General features: G+C 35.8%; 3 protein-coding genes across 3 annotated transcripts; 1 reads left to right on the top strand and 2 right to left on the bottom strand.

Annotated features, from left to right (window-relative positions):
- LOC109724369 (ethylene-responsive transcription factor ERF071) lies at nt 4,580–6,584 on the top strand. The gene is made up of 2 exons (XM_020253163.1): nt 4,580–4,916; nt 5,677–6,584. The coding sequence occupies exons 1-2, from the start codon at nt 4,766–4,768 to the stop codon at nt 6,321–6,323; spliced, it is 798 nt and encodes a 265-aa protein (XP_020108752.1). The 5' UTR covers nt 4,580–4,765; the 3' UTR covers nt 6,324–6,584.
- Nucleotides 7,055–11,237, bottom strand: LOC109724370 (dynein light chain 1, cytoplasmic). Its single transcript, XM_020253164.1, has 3 exons — nt 10,854–11,237; nt 10,632–10,737; nt 7,055–7,490 (listed from the first exon to the last, which is right to left on the bottom strand). Exons 1-3 carry the CDS (start codon nt 11,037–11,039, stop codon nt 7,408–7,410), a joined length of 375 nt encoding a protein of 124 aa, XP_020108753.1. The 5' UTR covers nt 11,040–11,237; the 3' UTR covers nt 7,055–7,407.
- LOC109723790 (Fanconi anemia group I protein) lies at nt 12,314–19,714 on the bottom strand (the record flags this gene model as incomplete). The annotated part of the gene is made up of 13 exons (XM_020252276.1): nt 12,314–12,935; nt 13,320–13,510; nt 13,597–14,107; nt 14,599–15,566; nt 16,573–16,654; nt 16,747–16,938; nt 17,070–17,186; nt 17,511–17,750; nt 18,097–18,256; nt 18,354–18,418; nt 18,668–18,865; nt 18,942–19,023; nt 19,122–19,714. Coding segments are annotated over 13 exons (3,849 nt in total), but the record flags the coding sequence as incomplete, so codon positions are not given.

The raw sequence follows: 19,714 nt of genomic DNA, 5'->3' as shown, positions 1-19,714 counted from the left end.
TTCAAAATAGTGCAATATCTGTATAAGTAGTGCAACATATGCATTGTTAATACACATTTTGCATGACTTTTATGCTAAATTACGTACAGTTTAGTATATTACGCAAAAATAATATAATATATTACAATATATTATAAAAATTATACAATATATGTACAAACAGTGCATATTTTATACTATTTATACAGATATTTATACAATTTGTGTAAATGTTGCACTATTATGAGATGATGTTGCACTATTTAGATGTGTGTTGCACTCTTTCTTTTTGAAAATTAAATTTCGTTGCATATTAAATAAAACGTCAAACTTCTTGGAAATGACAACTGCTAAGCCATAATTACATGTTCCTTTCTCGTGAAACGAGAAACCTCATTCAAGAAAAAATAAAAAGAATAAAGAATAATTAATAAGATGAAAGAGTGCAACATCCTCTCAAATAGTGCAACAAGCTTTTCAAAATAGTGTAATATCTGTATAAGTAGTGCAACATATGCATTGTGTATACATTTTGCATGATTTTTACACTAAGTTACATACAGTTTAGTATATTACGCAAAAATAATATAATATATTACAATATATTATAAAAATTATACAATATATGTATAAACAGTGCATATTTTACACTATTTATACATATATTTTCACAATTTGTGTAAATGTTGCACTATTATAAGGGAATGTTGCACCATTTATATGTGTGTTGCACTCTTTCTTTTTGAAAATTAAATTTCATTACATATTAAATAAAGTGTCAAACTTCTTGGAAATGACAACTGCTAAGCCATAATTACATGTACCTTTCTCGTGAAACGAGAAACCTCATTCAAAAGAAAATAAAAAAATAAAGAATAATTAGTAAGATGAAAGAGTGCAACATCCTCTCAAATAGTGCAACAAGCTCTTCAAAATAGTGCAATATCTGTATAAGTAGTGCAACATACGCATTGTTAATACACATTTTACATAATTTTTACACTAAATTACATACAGTTTAATATATTACGCGAAAATAATATGCAACATATAATATAATAAACTGTATGTAATTAATTTAGTGTAAAAATCATACAAAATGTGTATTAACAATTCATATGTTGCACTACTTATACAGATATTGCATTATTTTGAAGAGCTTGTTACACTATTTGAGAGGATGTTGCACTCTTTCATCTTATTAACTATTCTTTATTCTTTTTATTTTCTCTTGAATGAGGCTTCTCGTTTCACGAGAAAGGTACATGCATGTAATTATGGCTTAGCAGTTGTCATTTCCAAGAAGTTTTACACTTTATTTAATATGCAATGAAATTTAATTTTCAAAAAGAAAGAGTGCAACACACATCTAAATGGTGCAACATCCTCTCATAATAGTGCAACATTTACACAAATGGTGTAAATATATGTATAAATAGTGTAAAATATGCACCGTTTGTACATATATTGTATAATTTTTATAGTATGTTGTAATATATTATATTATTTTCGTGTAATATACTAAACTGTGCGTAATTTAGTGTAAAAATCATGCAAAATGTGTATTAACAATGCATATGTTGCACTACTTATACAGATATTGCACTATTTTGAAGAGATTGTTGCACTATTTGAGAGGATATTGCACTCTTTCATCTTATTAATTAATCTTTTTTTTTTTTTATTTTCTCTTGAATGAGGTTTCTCGTTTCACGAGAAAGGTACATGCATGTAATTATGGCTTAGCATTTGTCATTTTCAAGAAGTTTTACACTTTATTTAATATGCAATAAAATTTAATTTTCAAAAAGAAAGAGTGCAACACACATTTAAATGGTGCAACATCCTCTCAAAATCGTGCAATATTTACACAAATGGTGTAAATATATGAATAAATAGTGTAAAATATGCACCGTTTGTACATATATTGTATAATTTTTATAGTATGTTGTAATATATTATATTATTTTCGTGTAATATACTAAACTGTGCGTAATTTAGTGTAAAAATCATGCAAAATGTGTATTAACAATGCATATGTTGCACTACTTATACAGATATTGCACTATTTTGAAGAGATTGTTGCACTATTTAAGAGAATATTGCACTCTTTCATCTTATTAATTAATCTTTATTTTTTTTATTTTCTCTTGAATAAGGTTTCTTGTTTTACAAAAAAGGTACATGCATATAATTATGGCTTAGCAGTTGTCATTTCCAAGAAGTTTTATACATAATGGCTTAGCAGTTGTATTTTTCTAGACATTTAAAGTATATAATTTTTATGAATATTTAAAGAGGGGTAGTTTGGTCATCCTTCTGAAAATTCCGCCCGAATATGCAAAAACTAAAAATGTGGCCCACTTTTGCAAAAGCACAAAATTAGTGAATTTTTTATGCAAATTGGCCAAAAATAAATGATACGGATAATAGTATGTTATTTTAAATAAAAAAAAAAACACTTCTTCAAACTGTACTTTTTGCAGCAGTACATTTCGTACAAGCGCGTTTTTGTGATCCAAGGGGCGTGGTTGGTCCCAATCCAGCCCATAGATTCTTGGGGGGTTAATTTGCAAAAGTCACCATCAGTGTTGGTCCACAACCGTATTTTACAGATTAGTCCCTTGCTTTCCAATTAATTCACTTCATATTTATGGTTTACACATTTGCGCCAATCTTTGTATATCTTTCTATTTAAATTTTATTCTTTTAATTAGGCACAAATCTTCATATATAACTACTTGAATTTTTATTCGCTCTTTTATTTTTATAGATATATAGTTTGAATATATTGTAAAATATATAGACAAAAATTGGCATTAAAATGCGTGTTTAAAGCCATTTTACTTTGAAGATCCCCCGAGTTTTTGGAAAAATAAAATACGTGACTAGTCAAAAAGAGTTTGCTAGAGAGAGAACGGACTTATTCAAAGTGAGAATAATAATAATTTTGATTTCAATATTTGGATCAAAAAATAAATTTTGATAAATTTTAAAAGATAACTGGCAACAACTATTGCTTTGCATAGTCCAAGAAGTTTGTGTTTTTAAAAGAAAATAAATAAAAGAATGACAACGATACGACACAAGATCTAAAATTATTTTGGGCAAATATTCTATTAATCTGCGACTATTGCTGAAAATAAAAAAAATAAATGAGATTAAAAAAAAAGATAAATATATTAGTGGGAGCTGTTCCTAACGTGAGACATTTTTATTCATCGTTCATAAGATTTTGAGATTCGTGTTGTTCACGTAATTGACGACGTACGAAGTGCTCTAAAATTATAGACATTTCGTCTCTATTTTTGTTAAAAAGAGATAAAACTTTCTTAAAATTATCCTGAAGAAAGACACTGATTAAAAAATTTGATGAATACAGTCTCGAACTTGAGACATGCGCTGTATCATAAGACGGTCTCGCTAGGATACATTTTAAAGGGAAAAAAAAAAAGAAGTCGACCGTCTAATTAGTCATTCGCACGGTTTCAAAATTCATACAATTTACATAACAAATGGTAGACGGAACAGTCTCACTATTAAAACCAACCCCCACCAAATTTTTAGTTCAATTTCAGGTCCCTATCAGTAGGCACTCCCTCGTCTTAAGAAGTCGGCGACGACACTCCTCGGCAGGACCCAAAGTCGGCGATGCATCCGCACAAGCCGCAGTCGTACACCCGCGCGGGCCCCACAGGCTATAAAGAAAGTCGTTGACGACACCGGTTTCCTTTCACGCTTCCTTCAATCCCAAGCCGTTGAATCTGTGGACCGGGGGAGTCAAACCAACGGCTATTAAAGAAGGAAAATAAAAACAATGTGCGCGGGAATGTGGTGGTGGTCCACGGGTGCACGTTAGTTGGTGGGCTTTGGTCCACGCGTGGCATCTTATGATTGGTTGGAGTTGGTAAAGACGAGTGGCTTAACCCGCTGGGGTTGGTTCAAACATTTTTTTTTTTTTTTTTTTTTTTCAAAAAAGTCATTTTGGCTACAGCTTATGTTTAGCTGTTAGAAGCGGTTCTAGAAAAAGTAATTAAATTTTAGGGTTAATTTCGTACAGATTTTTATAAATATAGTGAATGATAACTATATTTTTTGTAAAGTTTAACTTTTATATATTGTATCTGCAAAAATTTTAATATTTTAAATATATCTTTCTAATTTGTTATCGTTAAAAAATTATTTATATTTTTAATTTTGTAATCATAAATATATCTCTCTAAAGATCATAAGTCATAACAGCATAATATAAAAAAATAAAAATATCAAAAACTAATCAGGATTAAGTATTTAACCTATGATTAATTAAAATTTTATAACGAATTCTAATAACAGAAATACATTTGAAAATATCACAATTCTTTTAAAAAAATATATAAAAAATTAATCTTTATTGAAATATATTTATCATTTACTAAATTTGCAAGAATACAAATGAAATTAATCAAATTTTATAAGGGCAATTTTCCCGAAATGCCCCTCCAGATTCTAGAACAAGCGGAAAAAAAAAAAAAGGATAATAATAATCACATGGTGGAATCCGAGGTAAAGTTTTCCGTTTTGCAGCGAAGCGCGTTTCCAAAAAAAAACCCGCTATAAATAAGTCCCAACTCTCTCGTCCCTTCCATCTAATATAAGCGCTTTTCTGAAGCAACCACTATAAATTTTACGTTCTTCTATTAGATTCTCTCGCTTCGTATTTTTAAAAAAAGCTCGTTAAATTCGTTCCTTTTTTTTTTTTCATAGAGATAGAGATTAATTATCATTTGAAAAAAAAAAAATTAAAATGTGTGGCGGCGCGATCATCTCCGACCTCATCCCGCCGCGCAAAAACTCTCGCGGCGGCGGCGGCGGCGGCATTTGGCCCGATTCTCTCTTCTCCGGCGGATCCGACGGCTCCGATTTCGCAGAATTCAATCCGGTTTCAACGGAGAAAGGTGTGTAAATTAACTGTTAACATTTCTCTCTCTCTCTCTCTCTCTCTCTCTCTCTCTCTAAAATATTCTTCTATATATATTATCATCTTAAGTTTTACATATGTAGCTTAGATTAAAAAAAAGAAAACGTATATAAAATTGAGTTGAGCTTCTGTTGTGTTTTTATGTGCTCGTGAATTTTTAGCTGCCAAATTATTTTAATATTTGTAAAGATTTATTAACAGTGTATTCTATTAAATTTTTTTATTAATATTTTACAAAATTTAAATAATTTGACGGTTAAAAAATTACAAATAAGAATGTTTTTCTATATTTTAAGAAGGATAAACTTTAAATATTTTCTGTGGTTTCATATTTTTTTATTTTAGTACTATGTGGTTTAACACCCAGTAATTTTATTTTTTATTTTTTATTATCTATTTTACTAATTTTTTTATTAAATCAGCGATAAAGTTAAAACTAAAGAGTATTAAAGTGGATATTCAATAAATCTAGATAAAATATCGAAAAAAAAAAATTTGTANAAATAAAACTTCATAGATGCAAGTTTGAGTACATAAAGTGATATTCATGTAGAAATTTCTTTTGCGGCACATGAGAAACTTCAATGTTTAATTGAGAATATTAAATTAGTATATTTTAAACGACAGAATAATAAAATAAAAAAATACGGTACGACGGGAGTGATATTTGAAGTTCGCCCTTTATTTATTTATTTATTATTATATATGATAATATAATATAAAATGCACGGACGCAGGGGGGCGGAAGAAGAGGGAGAGGGAGAGGGAGAGGGAGCGGAAGACGCAGTACCGGGGGATAAGGCGGCGGCCGTGGGGGAAGTGGGCGGCGGAGATCCGGGACCCGGGGAAGGGCGTGCGCGTCTGGCTCGGCACCTTCGCCACCCCGGAGGACGCCGCCCGCGCCTACGACCGCGCCGCCCGCCGCATCCGCGGCAAAAAGGCCAAGCTCAACTTCCCCACCATTCTTTTTACTAACCAACAACAACAACAACAACAAGAAGATCAACACCACCACCACCACCACCAACCCCCTCCTCCTCCTCCTCCTCCTCCTCCTCCTCAGGATCATTCTTCGATCCCCTGTTGCAGTAGTAGTAGTACTAATACTGCTACTACTACCAACCCTAATAATAATGATGTTAATGGAGGGGGAGGGGAGGTGGAGAGGCTCTGCGAGGAGCTCAGGGAGTACGAGAGCGTGATGAGCTTCTTCCAGATACCGTACATGGAAGGCGGAGTCGTCGTCCTCGACGAGGATGAGAAGGAGGAGGAGCTCCCGCCGGCCCCGCTGCCGCCGCCGCCGCAGTGTACGCAGCAGGCGAACGCCATGGGAGGGCTCTGGAGCTTCGACGACGCCCACATTTCTTCCATTGCGCTGCTGTGAATTGTGAATTGTGAATTGCCCTGTTGGGTTGTATATATCCTCGTAATTTTGGCTAATTTTGCTCTGTTTTGCTTTTTCTAGTCGTGAAATTTTTTAGCCGGTATTTGGTGAACGATTAGGATTTGGTGGTTTTGGGGGTCGCTATTTGATGCTATTTGATCTCTAATGTTTTTGTGATTTTTGTCAGAACATTGAACAACTGTAAGTTTCTTAGTTTCCAAAGAGGAGAAATTGTAATCTTATTATTTATGTGTTTGCCAAGTATTCTTCTATTTTACTCGTGAGACAAAAGAAGCAAAACTATCGTCCCAAAAGGCAAAAGTTTGGCCCTACCTGGCATAGTTGAAGTGTTTTTTTTAGTTTTAAAATACAGCTTAGCTATATAATGATTAATTAACTTAAAATGTATCTGTTATGAAAAAAAAATTACCCACTTAATAACTGTATAAGGAGGTTTCGCACCAACTGAATAGGAATGTTTATATGCCGCACGTCCATTTCACCAACTGTAAAGCCTGCTATGACTTGAGCTTTGCTTTGCCTACTATCAGAATGTTTACAAGCAGTGCTCTTACCAAAAGCAATATATTAAATTTATTTTTTTCCACAGATTCTTTCAACAGCAGAAGTAAAAGCACCAAATTGAAGATTTTGCATTGGTATTTCTGCTTACCCAACGCTTTGCTAGCCATATTACTGCCTGGACAAGATCCACCACATCAGCTGCCGCATGAGTAATCTGCTCTTTATACCATCTCTACTTTCTACCGTCCTACAAATTACATCTTCTTTTTACAAATTTGAAATAAATCCTTTGAAAAAAGGGGTGAAGACCAAATGGAGATGTTATCGCGGGCAGTTCAAATGATATAAGATTGCTACTGCGAAAGATTAAAATACAATACATACTTCACAAGAAAGATATAACCATTGCTTCCTCAAATAAGAGACATAACCACGGTACTTAGCTGCTTCAGTTCCCGGCTAACGGTACATGCATAAAGGGAATAAGATACACAGGGCGGCCCGGCATGAGGGAGGGAGAGAGAGATCAGAAGAATTGGTGTGAGCATCAGCTTCACGGTCACCCAGATTTGAATAACAAGACAGCTTTTGAGTCTATGTAGAAGTAGATGAAGTGATTGGTCTCGTGCGTCACGTACGAGCCTGGCACCACCAAGATATGAAGCTAATGTTAAACGATGATTGCACGAGATATTACAGGTAGATGAAACCATCATCAGTCGTTATGTTCCGTAAAGAAGCCAGATAGAACCATTCCAATTTGTCAGCGGTAATTTTTCTAAAAAATTAAAGAGGGAGCTGATAATGAATGTAAGAAGATCTCTGTGGGAACAATACAGCAACAATAACATTTGCTGAATTTCTGGAAAAGAATAAGATCTGCCGAAGCTACAAGAATACTCGATTCAGAACGTGATTCAGTTGTCTTTTAGCACCTTCAGAAGTGTTTTTGTTTATCTATCTAAGGGTTTATACATATTATGTTTTCTTGCTCCAATTTATTCCATACAAACTAACATAAAAGTTTGCTATAGTTCCTCAAAAAAGTAACAGTCTTACATATCAAAATTTGGCTACTAGTTAACATTTTTCCAATTTTCTAATTTTATGATGGTCCAGAACTTTTCAACAGCTTTTTACCAAGCAACTCTAGCAACCACGGAAGCTAACAAAGTTGAAACTTCAGGAGCTAGTCAAAACCAAACTTTGAAACCAGCATTTCGAGCATTTGATACAACAAAGCATAGGACTATAAATGGAGATATTTTGCTATAAACTGATTATGAAATGAGAGAGGCCATTTGATATAGTCAAACCTTAGACATGATTGAGCAGAAAATTCACTGTTAGGAATTGTCAAATTATTAAAAAAAAGGTTATGCCAGAAAAGTAGAAGGGGGCCGAAAATGAAATGGTCGGAGGCAGTTATGAAAGACAACTAATTTAAGAGAAAAAGCAGCTTAAATTAAATTGGAAGAAAAGGTTCAGAAAACAGATCCAGCTTGATTTCTTTTGATTAATCACATACTTAATCCAACTTTTAGTTGAATTGAGTTGATACACCAAGCAATAAGATCTATGAACTTTCTGCATGAGATAAAAGAAAAACATAACAAACAACGACACATAAGATACATCAGATCAGATACTATTAACAGCTTTTGGAAGTGTTCAAGAGAAATCAAACCGCACATTTTATTTGTAAGTGCTGATACAAGAAAAAAGGTTGGGTTTTAACAGTAAAATGATAAAGAAACTATGCAAAAATTTAGTTAATAACAAACATGCATACGTCAAGCCAGAGAGTCAAAGTAAAAGAGCGGGGAGGAAGTTTAGCAGATATTACAAAAGCCTGGGATTTAACAAGAGAGCCTCAAAGAGAAGACTTCATAGAATGGGTAGAAGAGTATGCCAAACTGGTTTTTCAAAAGACTTTACTATGCCAAACTGATCTATCTTCTTTCAGTAAGCAGGAAAATTATAAACCTTTAATGATTCTCATTCTCAATAGCTCTTTTACACTCTCCTTTTTAATCCAACAAGAATATAAAACAATAAAATTACCAAAAAATATTACATCTTAAATACCCTCAAACTACAGTACCTTACCACAGGAATTTGATTCTATTCTCGTGTATCTAATCTACACCGTGTAGATGAAATTTTGCTAGAGAATTTTAAAATTAATGAAAATAAATTAATTTTTTTAAAAATAAACTTAGTTTTAACTTCAAGTAACTTACCTACATCGAAGTATCTCAAATCCGACATAACATAAGAATAATTGACTCACTTAGGAAAGGAACCATCCAACTCAAATCAACTAGATTGAACTTAATCAAAACTAATCTGATCCAATATATTAAGATTCAATGAAAACAATTTGCTCAAGTTGTGTGAATACCCACATGTTTCATCCATGTTGCCATCGATCTGTATACCAAACAGACACAGTTGCTAAAGGATTCATCCAGTGAAAATGACGTTCTCATGTCAATCTCTAACCCAATCAATTCGAATTGATATCTTGATTCATCATGCCTGTTTTATAGTATTGCTACAGTTCCAAGCCATCCTTCAAACTGTTCTTCATCTCTATCATCATTGTCAACTAAGTTTCATATTGGTTAGAGGGATCGACAGGAGGACTTATTTGATAGCTAGAAAAATTAATTTGACACCATCTGTTTCTTTCATAACCTATTAAATAGGATCACTGATCAATGACTTCCTTGCAAAATTGAGAAACATCACTTTGATTTTCATTGTTTGGTTCCTCATAAACAAAGGTGTGACTTGAGATATTAAATAGCATTACCAAATAAGACAGGATGTGTCATTCTGTCAAATGAATCTATCATAATGAAACCTGCAGATGCAAGGTACATAGAGATCATCACTTGTAGTTTTGTTGAGCTATATGAGATTGATTATTCATAATTGTCAGAAGGAATGGATTAAGAATATCATTTAACATCTTCCATGTAGAATCAGATGCTCTGTTTTGAATTAATTCATTATATTCAGTTGCAATATTCAGAAAAGTGAAAGTTCTACTGCAAATTCTTGTGTTTCTACAACAGCATTCTACAGTTTCTACCCGAGAAAAGAAAAAAGCAAAAAGAACTAAGACTTAAGAGGAACGAAAAGAAAAGAAGAGTTTCCTTTTGTTTAATAGAGCAGAATTCAGTTAGATGTGGGAATTGGGAAATAAGCCTAATCTTATCCCAATTTGTTCAGGATGTGATTCCTTACATCATAACCTCGTCAAGATACAATTTTATATTTAACCAATTCCCTTAAAAACTTCTATAATTCCTGGAATTTACCATTCTTAAATAATCTTTCTTTGAAGGACATTTTTGAAGAATCCTTAATCACTTCCCATTCTAACCCAGGACTCTTTAATGAACAAAATCAAATGGCAAGTTAAAAAATCAGCCATCATAAAAAAAAAAAAAAAAAACAAAAAAAAAAAAACAAAAAAAAAAACATACAATCATAGTGCCAAGTAAGCACAGCAGATTTTTGGTAAGCAAAATATTTTTTAAACTGGTGAAGTACCTAACTACTGCCCATTAACAGATACCTAACCAGCTTAGCAACAATCTATCTACCTAGAATTAATCTTCTTCGAGACATCACATGGCATGGCATCTAAAGATCTAGGGCATGAACTAGCAAGAATAGAACCTTAACCTTAATTTCCTCCAAGTCATTCACATTTCTTCGAATAGCAAATTATAAAATGAGTTCAAATAGAAGAAGAAAAAGAGCAAATACCAAAGTTCCTGCCGACAATGCAGTGCCAGGTTGGGCCATGGTTCTTGTCGAACTCCTTCTTGATGTACTCCGCAATGTCCTTCTCCACTTTATGCACTCCGAACGCCTATAATAGATCGTAGAACACGATTATAGAACACACACAACTAAACCCTAATCAAGAACCAAGATTAAAGCGGAGAGAGAGAGAGAGAGAGAGAGAGAGAGAGAGAGGATCGTTACGGCGCGGGCACAGTCGAAGACCTCCTGGCGCATCTCCTCCTTCATGTCGGCGCTCTTCAAGGTGATCTTCAATGGCGCCGCCGCCGCCGAAGCCATCGCCGTCGCCGTCGCCGGTTTCCGGTCGTCGGAGGATCCCCGGAGGATCGCCGCCACCGCGCCTCCGCCTCGCTTGGTTTCCTCCGCCATTCCCCTCCTCCTCCCCTCCGAGATCGCACCTTCAACGAACCCCTCTCTCTCTCTCTCTCTCTCTCTCTCTCCCCCCCCACACCTCCGCGAACCCTAGGAAGAGGAGAGGAGACGAGAGGTGATCGCTGTTCGAGGTTGCGAGAGAGGTATAGGGAGCCCTAAATTTCGAATTTAGAGAGAGAGGTGAGTATGAGGGGAGGAGAGGGAGGTGATGCTGTGTACATCACTGCGGTGAATTTAAGGCAATGCTCACCGTCCTCGAGGAAAAGGGGAGTGACGTCACCGGAGGGAACGGCTTGGAACAAAATTTTAATTGTCTGTCGGCCCGGGCCGTATCCACCATGTCGCAGTGTGCGTATAAGATACCCGCACGATACAGATTCTCTGCTGATGACATAGCGTAAAAGCTTTCATTCTTTAAATTAGTAAGTAATTTTTTCAATAAATTTCAAAAGATGTGATAAAAAGACATAATAAATAGTTAGAATATTTTATTGCTTAAAAAAAATAAATATTTCATGTTATTATGTATCGGTAGACAAAAAAAATTTTGACCAGCACGCATCGGCATGGCTCGGCACGTACCGTGTTGTGCCATGCCGGCAACTTTCCGGCACGATCTCGTGCCACGGCACTTAAATCCTTACATAATAGAGTAATTTTATATTAAAATAATATTTTCAAAAATTATTTTTTAAAATTTTATGTAATGTACAGATATTTGATTAACTATGAGAGAAAAAAACATTTCTTAAATTGAAAATTAAATATAATTTAAGATGGCCGAAAAATTTACAAATATTTTGATAGAGCAAGTCAAACAATTTTTTCCTTATTTATTTACACATTTTTTGGTTATACCGCCTGTTGATAAACAATATTATTCTACTAAAACAGAATAAAATTACGAAGTGATCTGTACTAGACCAAAAAAAAAAAAAGCCCAATACTTATAGAACCCTTTTGAGAGGCCCAAAGCATTTTTCATGTTACATATCAAACATAATACTTTTTGTTTTAGTAGATTGATTTTTTGGATCATATGATATCAAACTAATTCCAAACTCCCACCCATAAGGTTGTGAGTTCAAACATTACTTTCAACAGTTGAGTTTCTCGAGATTGACAAATGATATTAGAGATTGAGATAAAATATTGAAGGTAGAAACCAAATCCACAGCCTCACGGAATGGTGAAAGTTTAGAATTAGCTCTGATACTGCTTCGGGTTAAACATCCACCAACATTCCCTAGGAACTTCAAAGTAACATTATGTAATTCAAACAATACATAAAATTCTAATTGTTGCATTTCTTTCTTTGCAATCATACGTTCAGTCATGATCTACAGAGATTACCAAAAATCACAACCATCTAATCCTTTTCGCCATCAAAACTTATAGCGTAAGCACCCTACACTGTAAACAAGCATATAATAAATTCACATTTTATCTTTCCTCATCTGAATCTTGAACAATGTTGCTCTTCTTAGCTCTCTTCCTTCTCACTGACACCTCTTCATCTTCTTTCTCATTCTCAGAACCTTCACCAGCAATACTACCGCGCAGTTCATCCGAAAAAACCGGTTTGCATGCGTTTTCTTCGTCTGGGCCTTCGGAATCTCCACTAGACTTGCCCTTGGATGACGCAGAACTGCCCTGGCTTAGCTCAGCTTCTTGCTGTTCTTTCTCTACAGATACATTCTTTGCCTGAAGTATCCTAAAATCCCTCGAAATACTGCGCTTTGCGTGCCTCAGCAGGTTGATCTTTGTAATTTTGCTGAGTTGTATCAGATATTTTTCGTAGTCTTCAATGTGGAATATCAGTTCAGGGATACACCTGTTCTCCCTTTTGATCTTGCTAAGGATTCCTCTAGTCCTCCCGTTCTCTTGCTGGTTCTGCATTGCGATAAAACAGAAGAGTCATAGCAGGGAAATTAGAAGTGAAATTTTGTAGATCTTTCAGTAAAATCCAAAAAAAGTGACGCTTTTTTCCATTTCGAAAATTGTCTACTTCTAAACTTCCAGGAAAAACTGCTCTTCAGTTTCCACTAGAGAACTGTGATGTACAGTTTGAATGATCAATGCACAATTTCAAAACTAGGCAACTGTAGTTCAAAAATGTTCACTGTAGTTCTTTTAGCTGAGAAGCATGCGGTGATTTAGCTAAAGTTGCTAAGAAGAAACATGTCCCTCTTTCACAGATTCACAATAAGTGCATTTGTTGTTTTGCAGAAAGGCCAAATCACCAAGTTAATGTACTAATGGAAGACAAAAGCATACCCTTTGCACAAGAGCAACAAAATTATAGAGCGGAGCTGTAAGCATTGTGCAAGTCACTTCTGCTAGTGTCTGAAATTTACGACCAGGTAATGACTGCTTGTATCCTTTTCGAGCAATCTGAAGCTTTGTCATACGAGCGAGATGCTTGTAAAACTTTGTGGTTATTTTCAAAAACTGTTCTGCTTGAGAATCTGCATTTTTACCATAAAAACATATTCTAAGATGATGAATGAAACAGCAAGATGCTGTCTCAGAAGATGTATAATTAGAAAATTACCTGTAAGGTTCATTTCCGCAAAAGATGAAAGCAGATGCACGATCAACTCCGACCTGGTGAAAAGTGCTTCCTCCAACTCTAGCCCGTTTGGTCTTTCACCGGATTGTTGCGACTTACCAAGGCTAGTGGATTCATTGCTGACGGTGAGGATTGCTTTAATTTTCAGTAAAGTCCAATCCAATTCGATAAGAGAAGATTCAAACACCTGAATGAGAAAAGTAGAAAGTGCATTCTTTGTCGAATGATTAATAATTGGAAATGTCTCAGAAGTCTCTAGTGGTTCTTTATCTTCAGAACCCATAACTTTTCGTAGCTCAGAAGATATTTCTTGTAGAAAAACCATGTCATTTGGGCTTGGTAGAAGATAAAAGGCAAGTGCTACTAAACCACGTGCAGCACTAGGATTTTCAACTGCTTTGTTCTGACAGATACGTGAAGCCCATATTCCATGAGAATTCCTTTGTTTAGGTGGCAGCTTTCTTCCAATGTTTGAAATTAATTCACTTAGGACCTGTAAAATATGAAGAGCTTTAACTCATTTAGATGAGTGGATGCCAGATCAAAAAGAAAATTACCAGAGAAACTTCACACATTTTATTTCATTTTTCACGTACAATGGGAAAATTGATATAACTAATTGTATGCTTCGAAAAATATACAAGAACAAAAAAAAAAGCATGTTCATCTAGTTTTGTTTTCAGAACTCATTATGTTCTTTTTTCAGTCTCATTCTAAGGGTTGTCACCAATTAGGCCATAGAGCTGAATATGAGGAAAAAAACATAGACCATTAACGCTGATAGCAAGAAAGACTCTCATGATGCTATAGTGATTAGTTCAAACTTCAAACACTGAAAGAAGGATTGGAGAAAATATTCTTTACTTTTTTTTCTGAAAAGAAGGTATAGGGGCCCCTGCCCTATATGTTTGTATCAAAACATTACACATTATAATTCATAAGACCCATTTCAACTTATTACACAAAAGAGAGAATAAGAGTTACCTCGGATTCACGGGGGAGTGACAACATAAGAAGCTGGCAATACAACGGCTTCATTTTGTTATCCAAAAACAAATGCAAATTTCTTAGGTCCTGATCATCCACTATCAACTGTTCCTGCCGATTGATACCTTCGGCAGCATTTAATGTATCTTCTTCACCCAGCTCTGAGGTAGACAGAGTAAGCAGATCCTCAATCACTTCTGTAATTTGGCCCTTTGATAAACTTACCATAAATAACTCTTTTAAACACAATAATGCTAAAAAGAGTTGAGTCCCTTTGCTTTCGACATTTCTCTTCCCTTTGGCTTCTTTCTTCTTTGAGTCCTTCTCAAGCTTCGGTAGTGACTTGAGCAGCCACACCAGCTGCATTATTGGTCGTCCGAGCTTTTTTACATCTCCGTAGAAGAATGTCTTAAAAGAATCATCACTTAGTCCACTTCTCATTGTAGCAACAGATTTTAAATGGTGGAGACAAGCCCTCAGTGCAAATGATATTAATATCAAACACTGTTCCATTTTCTTCCAACAAGATGATTGACTATGATTTTGAGATGCTGTAGGTTCATTTGAGTAACAGTCACTATACAAATTGATTGCACTGACTAGAAGTTCATGGAGACTTGAAGTTGTAAAGAAATGCCCCCCTGTTTGATTTAATCTGTGGTATGAAACATGTGAATTTTCTTTGGATTCGGTATTCCTTTTATTCAAAACATCATTTGAAGGCCCTTTTCTTTGGGCAATCTTATTCCTTTTACTTGATTCCTTTTCGAGAAAACTGTGCGAATTAGTGAGCTCCATTATTTCTTTTACAAGCGCAACTTTTGCTTCATCCGTTGCTTTCTCCAGCTCTGAAGCAGCAATAGAAATGAATACCTCAATCATTCCAAGCAAGGCCAGATGACGACAATGTCTAACCTCCACTCCTGAGGCAAGCGAGCTGTTATTCTGGCTCTGTAGTTGTTTATCTGATCAACGAGTAAGTTATCAACTCATATTGTGAAGCAATTTAAGCTATTGTGCATTTTTGACTTGGCTTCTACAATAGTTTCTTTACTCTAGCAGAAGATTCTGGAAAAGCTTCTCTACTCTAGCAAAAGATTCTGGAAAAGCAGACAGGTAGTCTAGTGCTTTTGCAATAGAGGAAAGCTAATATGAGCTTCATAGGTCCAAAAGTAAAAGATCCAATTTAAAGCTTTTACTTTTGGAGTGGATACTATGGAGAAGATATTAATGAAAAATTCATTGCTTCTTTGAATAATTCTACACAATAAGGGGGCATTTGGATTGACGAATCTCTAAATCCAACATAACTAAATTGCAGAGGTGTTTGAGTTTTCCTGAAGTATGATTATTTTTTTGTTGTTTGTTTTTGTGTAACTCGTACAGTTTGAAAGTTGAATTCAGTCACTTTTTCTGTTTGTTTTGGTGTAACTTGATGCTTGTGAAATTAATTTTTTGAGTTTTATTGTTTGTTTTGATATAAGTGGATTATGTTACCTCCTAAATATAGAACTAAATTTATTCCTATAAAATCCAACCTATTAAATAATAAAATCCCTCATTATTGTTTGAAAGTAATTTTAACCCATTGTAAAAAAAAGTAAGTCTAACCCATTCTAAAAGAAGTAGAGTTTAGGTTTTAATATTTAATAATTTTTTTAGAGAAAGTTGAGTGTGGTAAAACTTGAGTTCGGCACTCCAGAAAGGAAAGTTAAGAGTAGGTGAAGTGGAAGTATAACCTAACTTGAGTTACGTTATTTTTTTTTTAACGTACAACAAAATAAACACCGGAAGTGATGGAGCTTGAGTTCCACGCCTTCACTTACACCAAACCAAACAGCCCCTAATTGTTTTTTCAGAAGCTCTGGTCAAGCAATGCAGGCCTTAATTACATAGTAATTAAGCTAATTAAGCTTGAGTCAGTAAGTCAATGAGTGTTGTTACTCAACTAATGTTGAAAGGAATACACACCTTCACTAGTGCATTTTCTCAAGAATTTACGGATCTTGGATAATGCTTTTGAGAATGATTCACTGCATGATACTCTCCCAACCTGCATTTGGAATGAGTAAGAAGTATAAAAGAAAGAATTAAGTCTTTTAACTTCAGTTAGTGCGCAAGAAGGAAATACACAAAAAAAAAAACCTCGTGATTTTGTGAAGGAGAAAAATCGAAGCATGGCCAAGCAAAATTAGATGGATTATCTGATCTGCTTTGCTGCTGAAGTAGAAGAATCCACGATACACAGGACAGGAGGGAATCCAGAGGTTCAACAACGCAAATCTTGTCATTGTCAACCTTAAAACAACCATCCATTTTAAGGGGAGACGCTGCATCCTGCAAAAAACAAAAGCACTCTACTGTTTTTACTAATATTTGGTTTTATAAGACAAATATTATTGGTCAAAAAAATGATTTTAGAGACACAATTGCCTAAAAAAGCATGAACAAGAACAAAAATGAAGTACCTCATTGTAGAAGGGTGAGAAATGAGGCCACAGAAAACTGATGATACTATTAGCGACTAAAGGATCGTACAGAACAATTTTAATGAGCCCCTCATATAAGATCTCTTTTACAGTAGCCTGTCAAAGCAAGGTACCTATCAGGGAACACGCTAAAGTTACAAAGTGAGAAGGGATTGTTGTAAAGATGATTCACTTTTTGTTTGTATTCATTATTTTTCGTTTTTAGCGACTTTGGGATAGGATCTTTTGCAGAGCAAAATTTCCCATTTTTACCAGCTTTGGTCATCTGAAGAATATTTTAGTCCAAAATTGCAGAAAGGGAAAGGCGGAAAATCACTGCGTCAAAGCTGCCAAATCCTCGAACAGAATGCCTACAAAATGGCCAAGCGAAAAAGAGTAGTAGTTTGAAAGGGCAGACAGTTATTAGCCTAAATATCAAACCTGCTGCGATAGACACCTCCGAAGCAATCCACTGAGGTCTTGAAAAAGCTCTCTCCCTGACTTGAAGGTTATCTCAGCTTGCTGGCTGCAACTTGCTTGGCTGGATGACTCTTGCAGGGGACCACTTTTCTTGAACTTACTTTCCATTACAATCAGATCAACAATAGCATTTGCAGCAGCAATTCGAACAGTATCCTCTCTCTTAAACATGGCCTTTCTTACAACCAAAATTATGTAATCCTGCAGAGCTCACTGAACTTAAAACTACAGTAGCAATTCTATCTGCTTGAATTCATACAGAAAGGGCTTGTTTGGCACAGGAGCTTTTGCAAAAGCACTATTTGGGTATAGCTGTTGGGAAAAATACTAACAGCGTTTTCATTTGAAGTCCCCAAGCAGCTGCAACCGGAGCAAAAGTTACGAATTGAAACTTCTACTTTTTGGCTCATAAGCTTATTTAATCGCCCAACACAGTAAAGGCTCCAGATTTTTGTTTGCCAAACACAATTCTACTATTTTTCAGAGTAGAGAAGCTGCTGTCATAGCTAGGGACATCGGGCACAAAGTACAATACAGGAGCCAATACCTGCAAGTCATGGCTGAATTTGACAAGAGGCAAGATGCCATTGATAAGGTCAGTAGCAGTTTTTTCATGCATGAAAGTGAAGTAGTCCAACAACTCCTTTAGGTGTGCAACATGATCTAGCATTGGGTAAGGATAGCTTTGAACTAAACAACTGAGCAACCTTTCAAAATGAATTATAATGGAGAGTATTAGTCAATACCATACCACAAACTAGTCGGAAAGATATTATAGTTTGTGCAATCGTGTTTCTGTGTTACCTGATAACTGGCGTGCTTCGCTGAGGTTTCAATGAAAGAATCCTGAATTTGCACTGCTCAATTATCTGAAGACCGAGGACAGAAAAAGATACAAATCTTTAAGTAAAGAAACTCAAATGCAAAAAGATACAAATCTTTAAGTAAAGAAACTCAAATGCAATTCATTTTTTCATTTAGGAATAAAGCAATTTAGCTAAAAGCCAATCCAAAAAAAAAATCAAATATTACCTACCACGAGAAACATACAAATATAACTAGTTCATTTATCTGAGATAACTAATGCACCAAAAAAAAAAAAAGAAAAAAGATCAAACCTCAGCTCTCGCCATGTCGTGGACCTCAAATAGCATCTTTAGCATTTGAATACCAAGCTCCCCAATTCCCAACAAGCCTCCAGATGAAGATACACCATCTTCTTCTCTATTGTCGCTGTCGACAGACTCAAGTAGAAGAAAGGATAACTGAACAATGCTAGGTACTAGATGCTCCCTCCCACAGTTGCTCTCATTAATCTAAAATATATTACCAATTTAGACTTAAATTCCACCAAATTGAGTGCAAATATTCTTAAGATTGAAAACTCCTCACAGCTTTTATGAAGGCTTTCTCCACACATTTGGCCGTTTCAAGGCATTCTTCTTTCAGGCAATCAGGCAACCACTTGGAGTCCCTACAAATTCGACACTTTAGCTCATTTACCATAACAATCAGATCAAATACAGAGAAAGTTAATGAAGAAAATCTCTCAAAATGATTGCGAAGTAACACCTAGAGAGCTTATAATCCCTGTAAGAAGATACCACCACCGTTCGGAGAACTCCAATCGCACTCTCGTTGAACCGCCGAACCCTCGCGGCAGACAGCAGGACGGCGACGGCAAAGTGATTGACAGCGCCTTGATTAGATCGAACGGTGGCGACGATCTCCTGCCCTAGCGAAGGGTCCTGCTTCACGGCAAAGCTGAAGTGCATCAAAACTGTGCCTTCCACCTGCCTCACGATCGAAGGCAGCCCCTTTAGGGTTTCCCCGAAGAAACCCAACAATCCCGCAATCACCATCCTTTTGCAGATTCCCTTAGAAACCAAAAGCAGTAGCTGGTACACAAGCGACGGCAGATCCTGGAGATCGACCCCCATCATTCCCGCGAAGACCTTCTCGACGAATTCGGGGACGAAAACCCTAATTTTCGGTGGGAGGTCGCGGAGGATCGAGGCGATCTTCACCAGCAGCGCCTTGGACCAATCGGCGGCGAGGATCCGATCGAGGATCGGAGGGGCGATTGCCGCCCCCGAGGCGTCGATCGATAGGGCGAGGAGCGGCGGGAGGAGGTCTAGGGCGAGGGCGGCGTCGGCGGAGGCGAG

This window comes from Ananas comosus, linkage group 18 (genome assembly GCF_001540865.1).
Source record: "Ananas comosus cultivar F153 linkage group 18, ASM154086v1, whole genome shotgun sequence".
NCBI classification, from domain to species: domain Eukaryota; kingdom Viridiplantae; phylum Streptophyta; class Magnoliopsida; order Poales; family Bromeliaceae; genus Ananas; species Ananas comosus.
Note: the sequence above shows the minus strand (reverse complement) of the source record. Positions and strands in the feature narration are given on the sequence as shown.

What these genes read in the sequence shown, in the direction of transcription:
- LOC109724369 (XM_020253163.1), top strand. Translation starts at nt 4,766, where the DNA reads ATGTGTGGCGGCGCGATCATCTCCGACCTCATCCCGCCGCGCAAAAAC. An exon ending in TCCGGTTTCAACGGAGAAAG is followed by an intron (nt 4,917 to 5,676) that starts GTGTGTAAATTA and finishes GCACGGACGCAG; the next exon opens with GGGGGCGGAAGAAGAGGGAG.
- LOC109724370 (XM_020253164.1), bottom strand. Translation starts at nt 11,039, where the DNA reads ATGGCGGAGGAAACCAAGCGAGGCGGAGGCGCGGTGGCGGCGATCCTC. An exon ending in TCTTCGACTGTGCCCGCGCC is followed by an intron (nt 10,738 to 10,853) that starts GTAACGATCCTC and finishes GATCTATTATAG; the next exon opens with GCGTTCGGAGTGCATAAAGT. An exon ending in CATTGTCGGCAGGAACTTTG is followed by an intron (nt 7,491 to 10,631) that starts GTATTTGCTCTT and finishes TGGTGGTGCCAG; the next exon opens with GCTCGTACGTGACGCACGAG.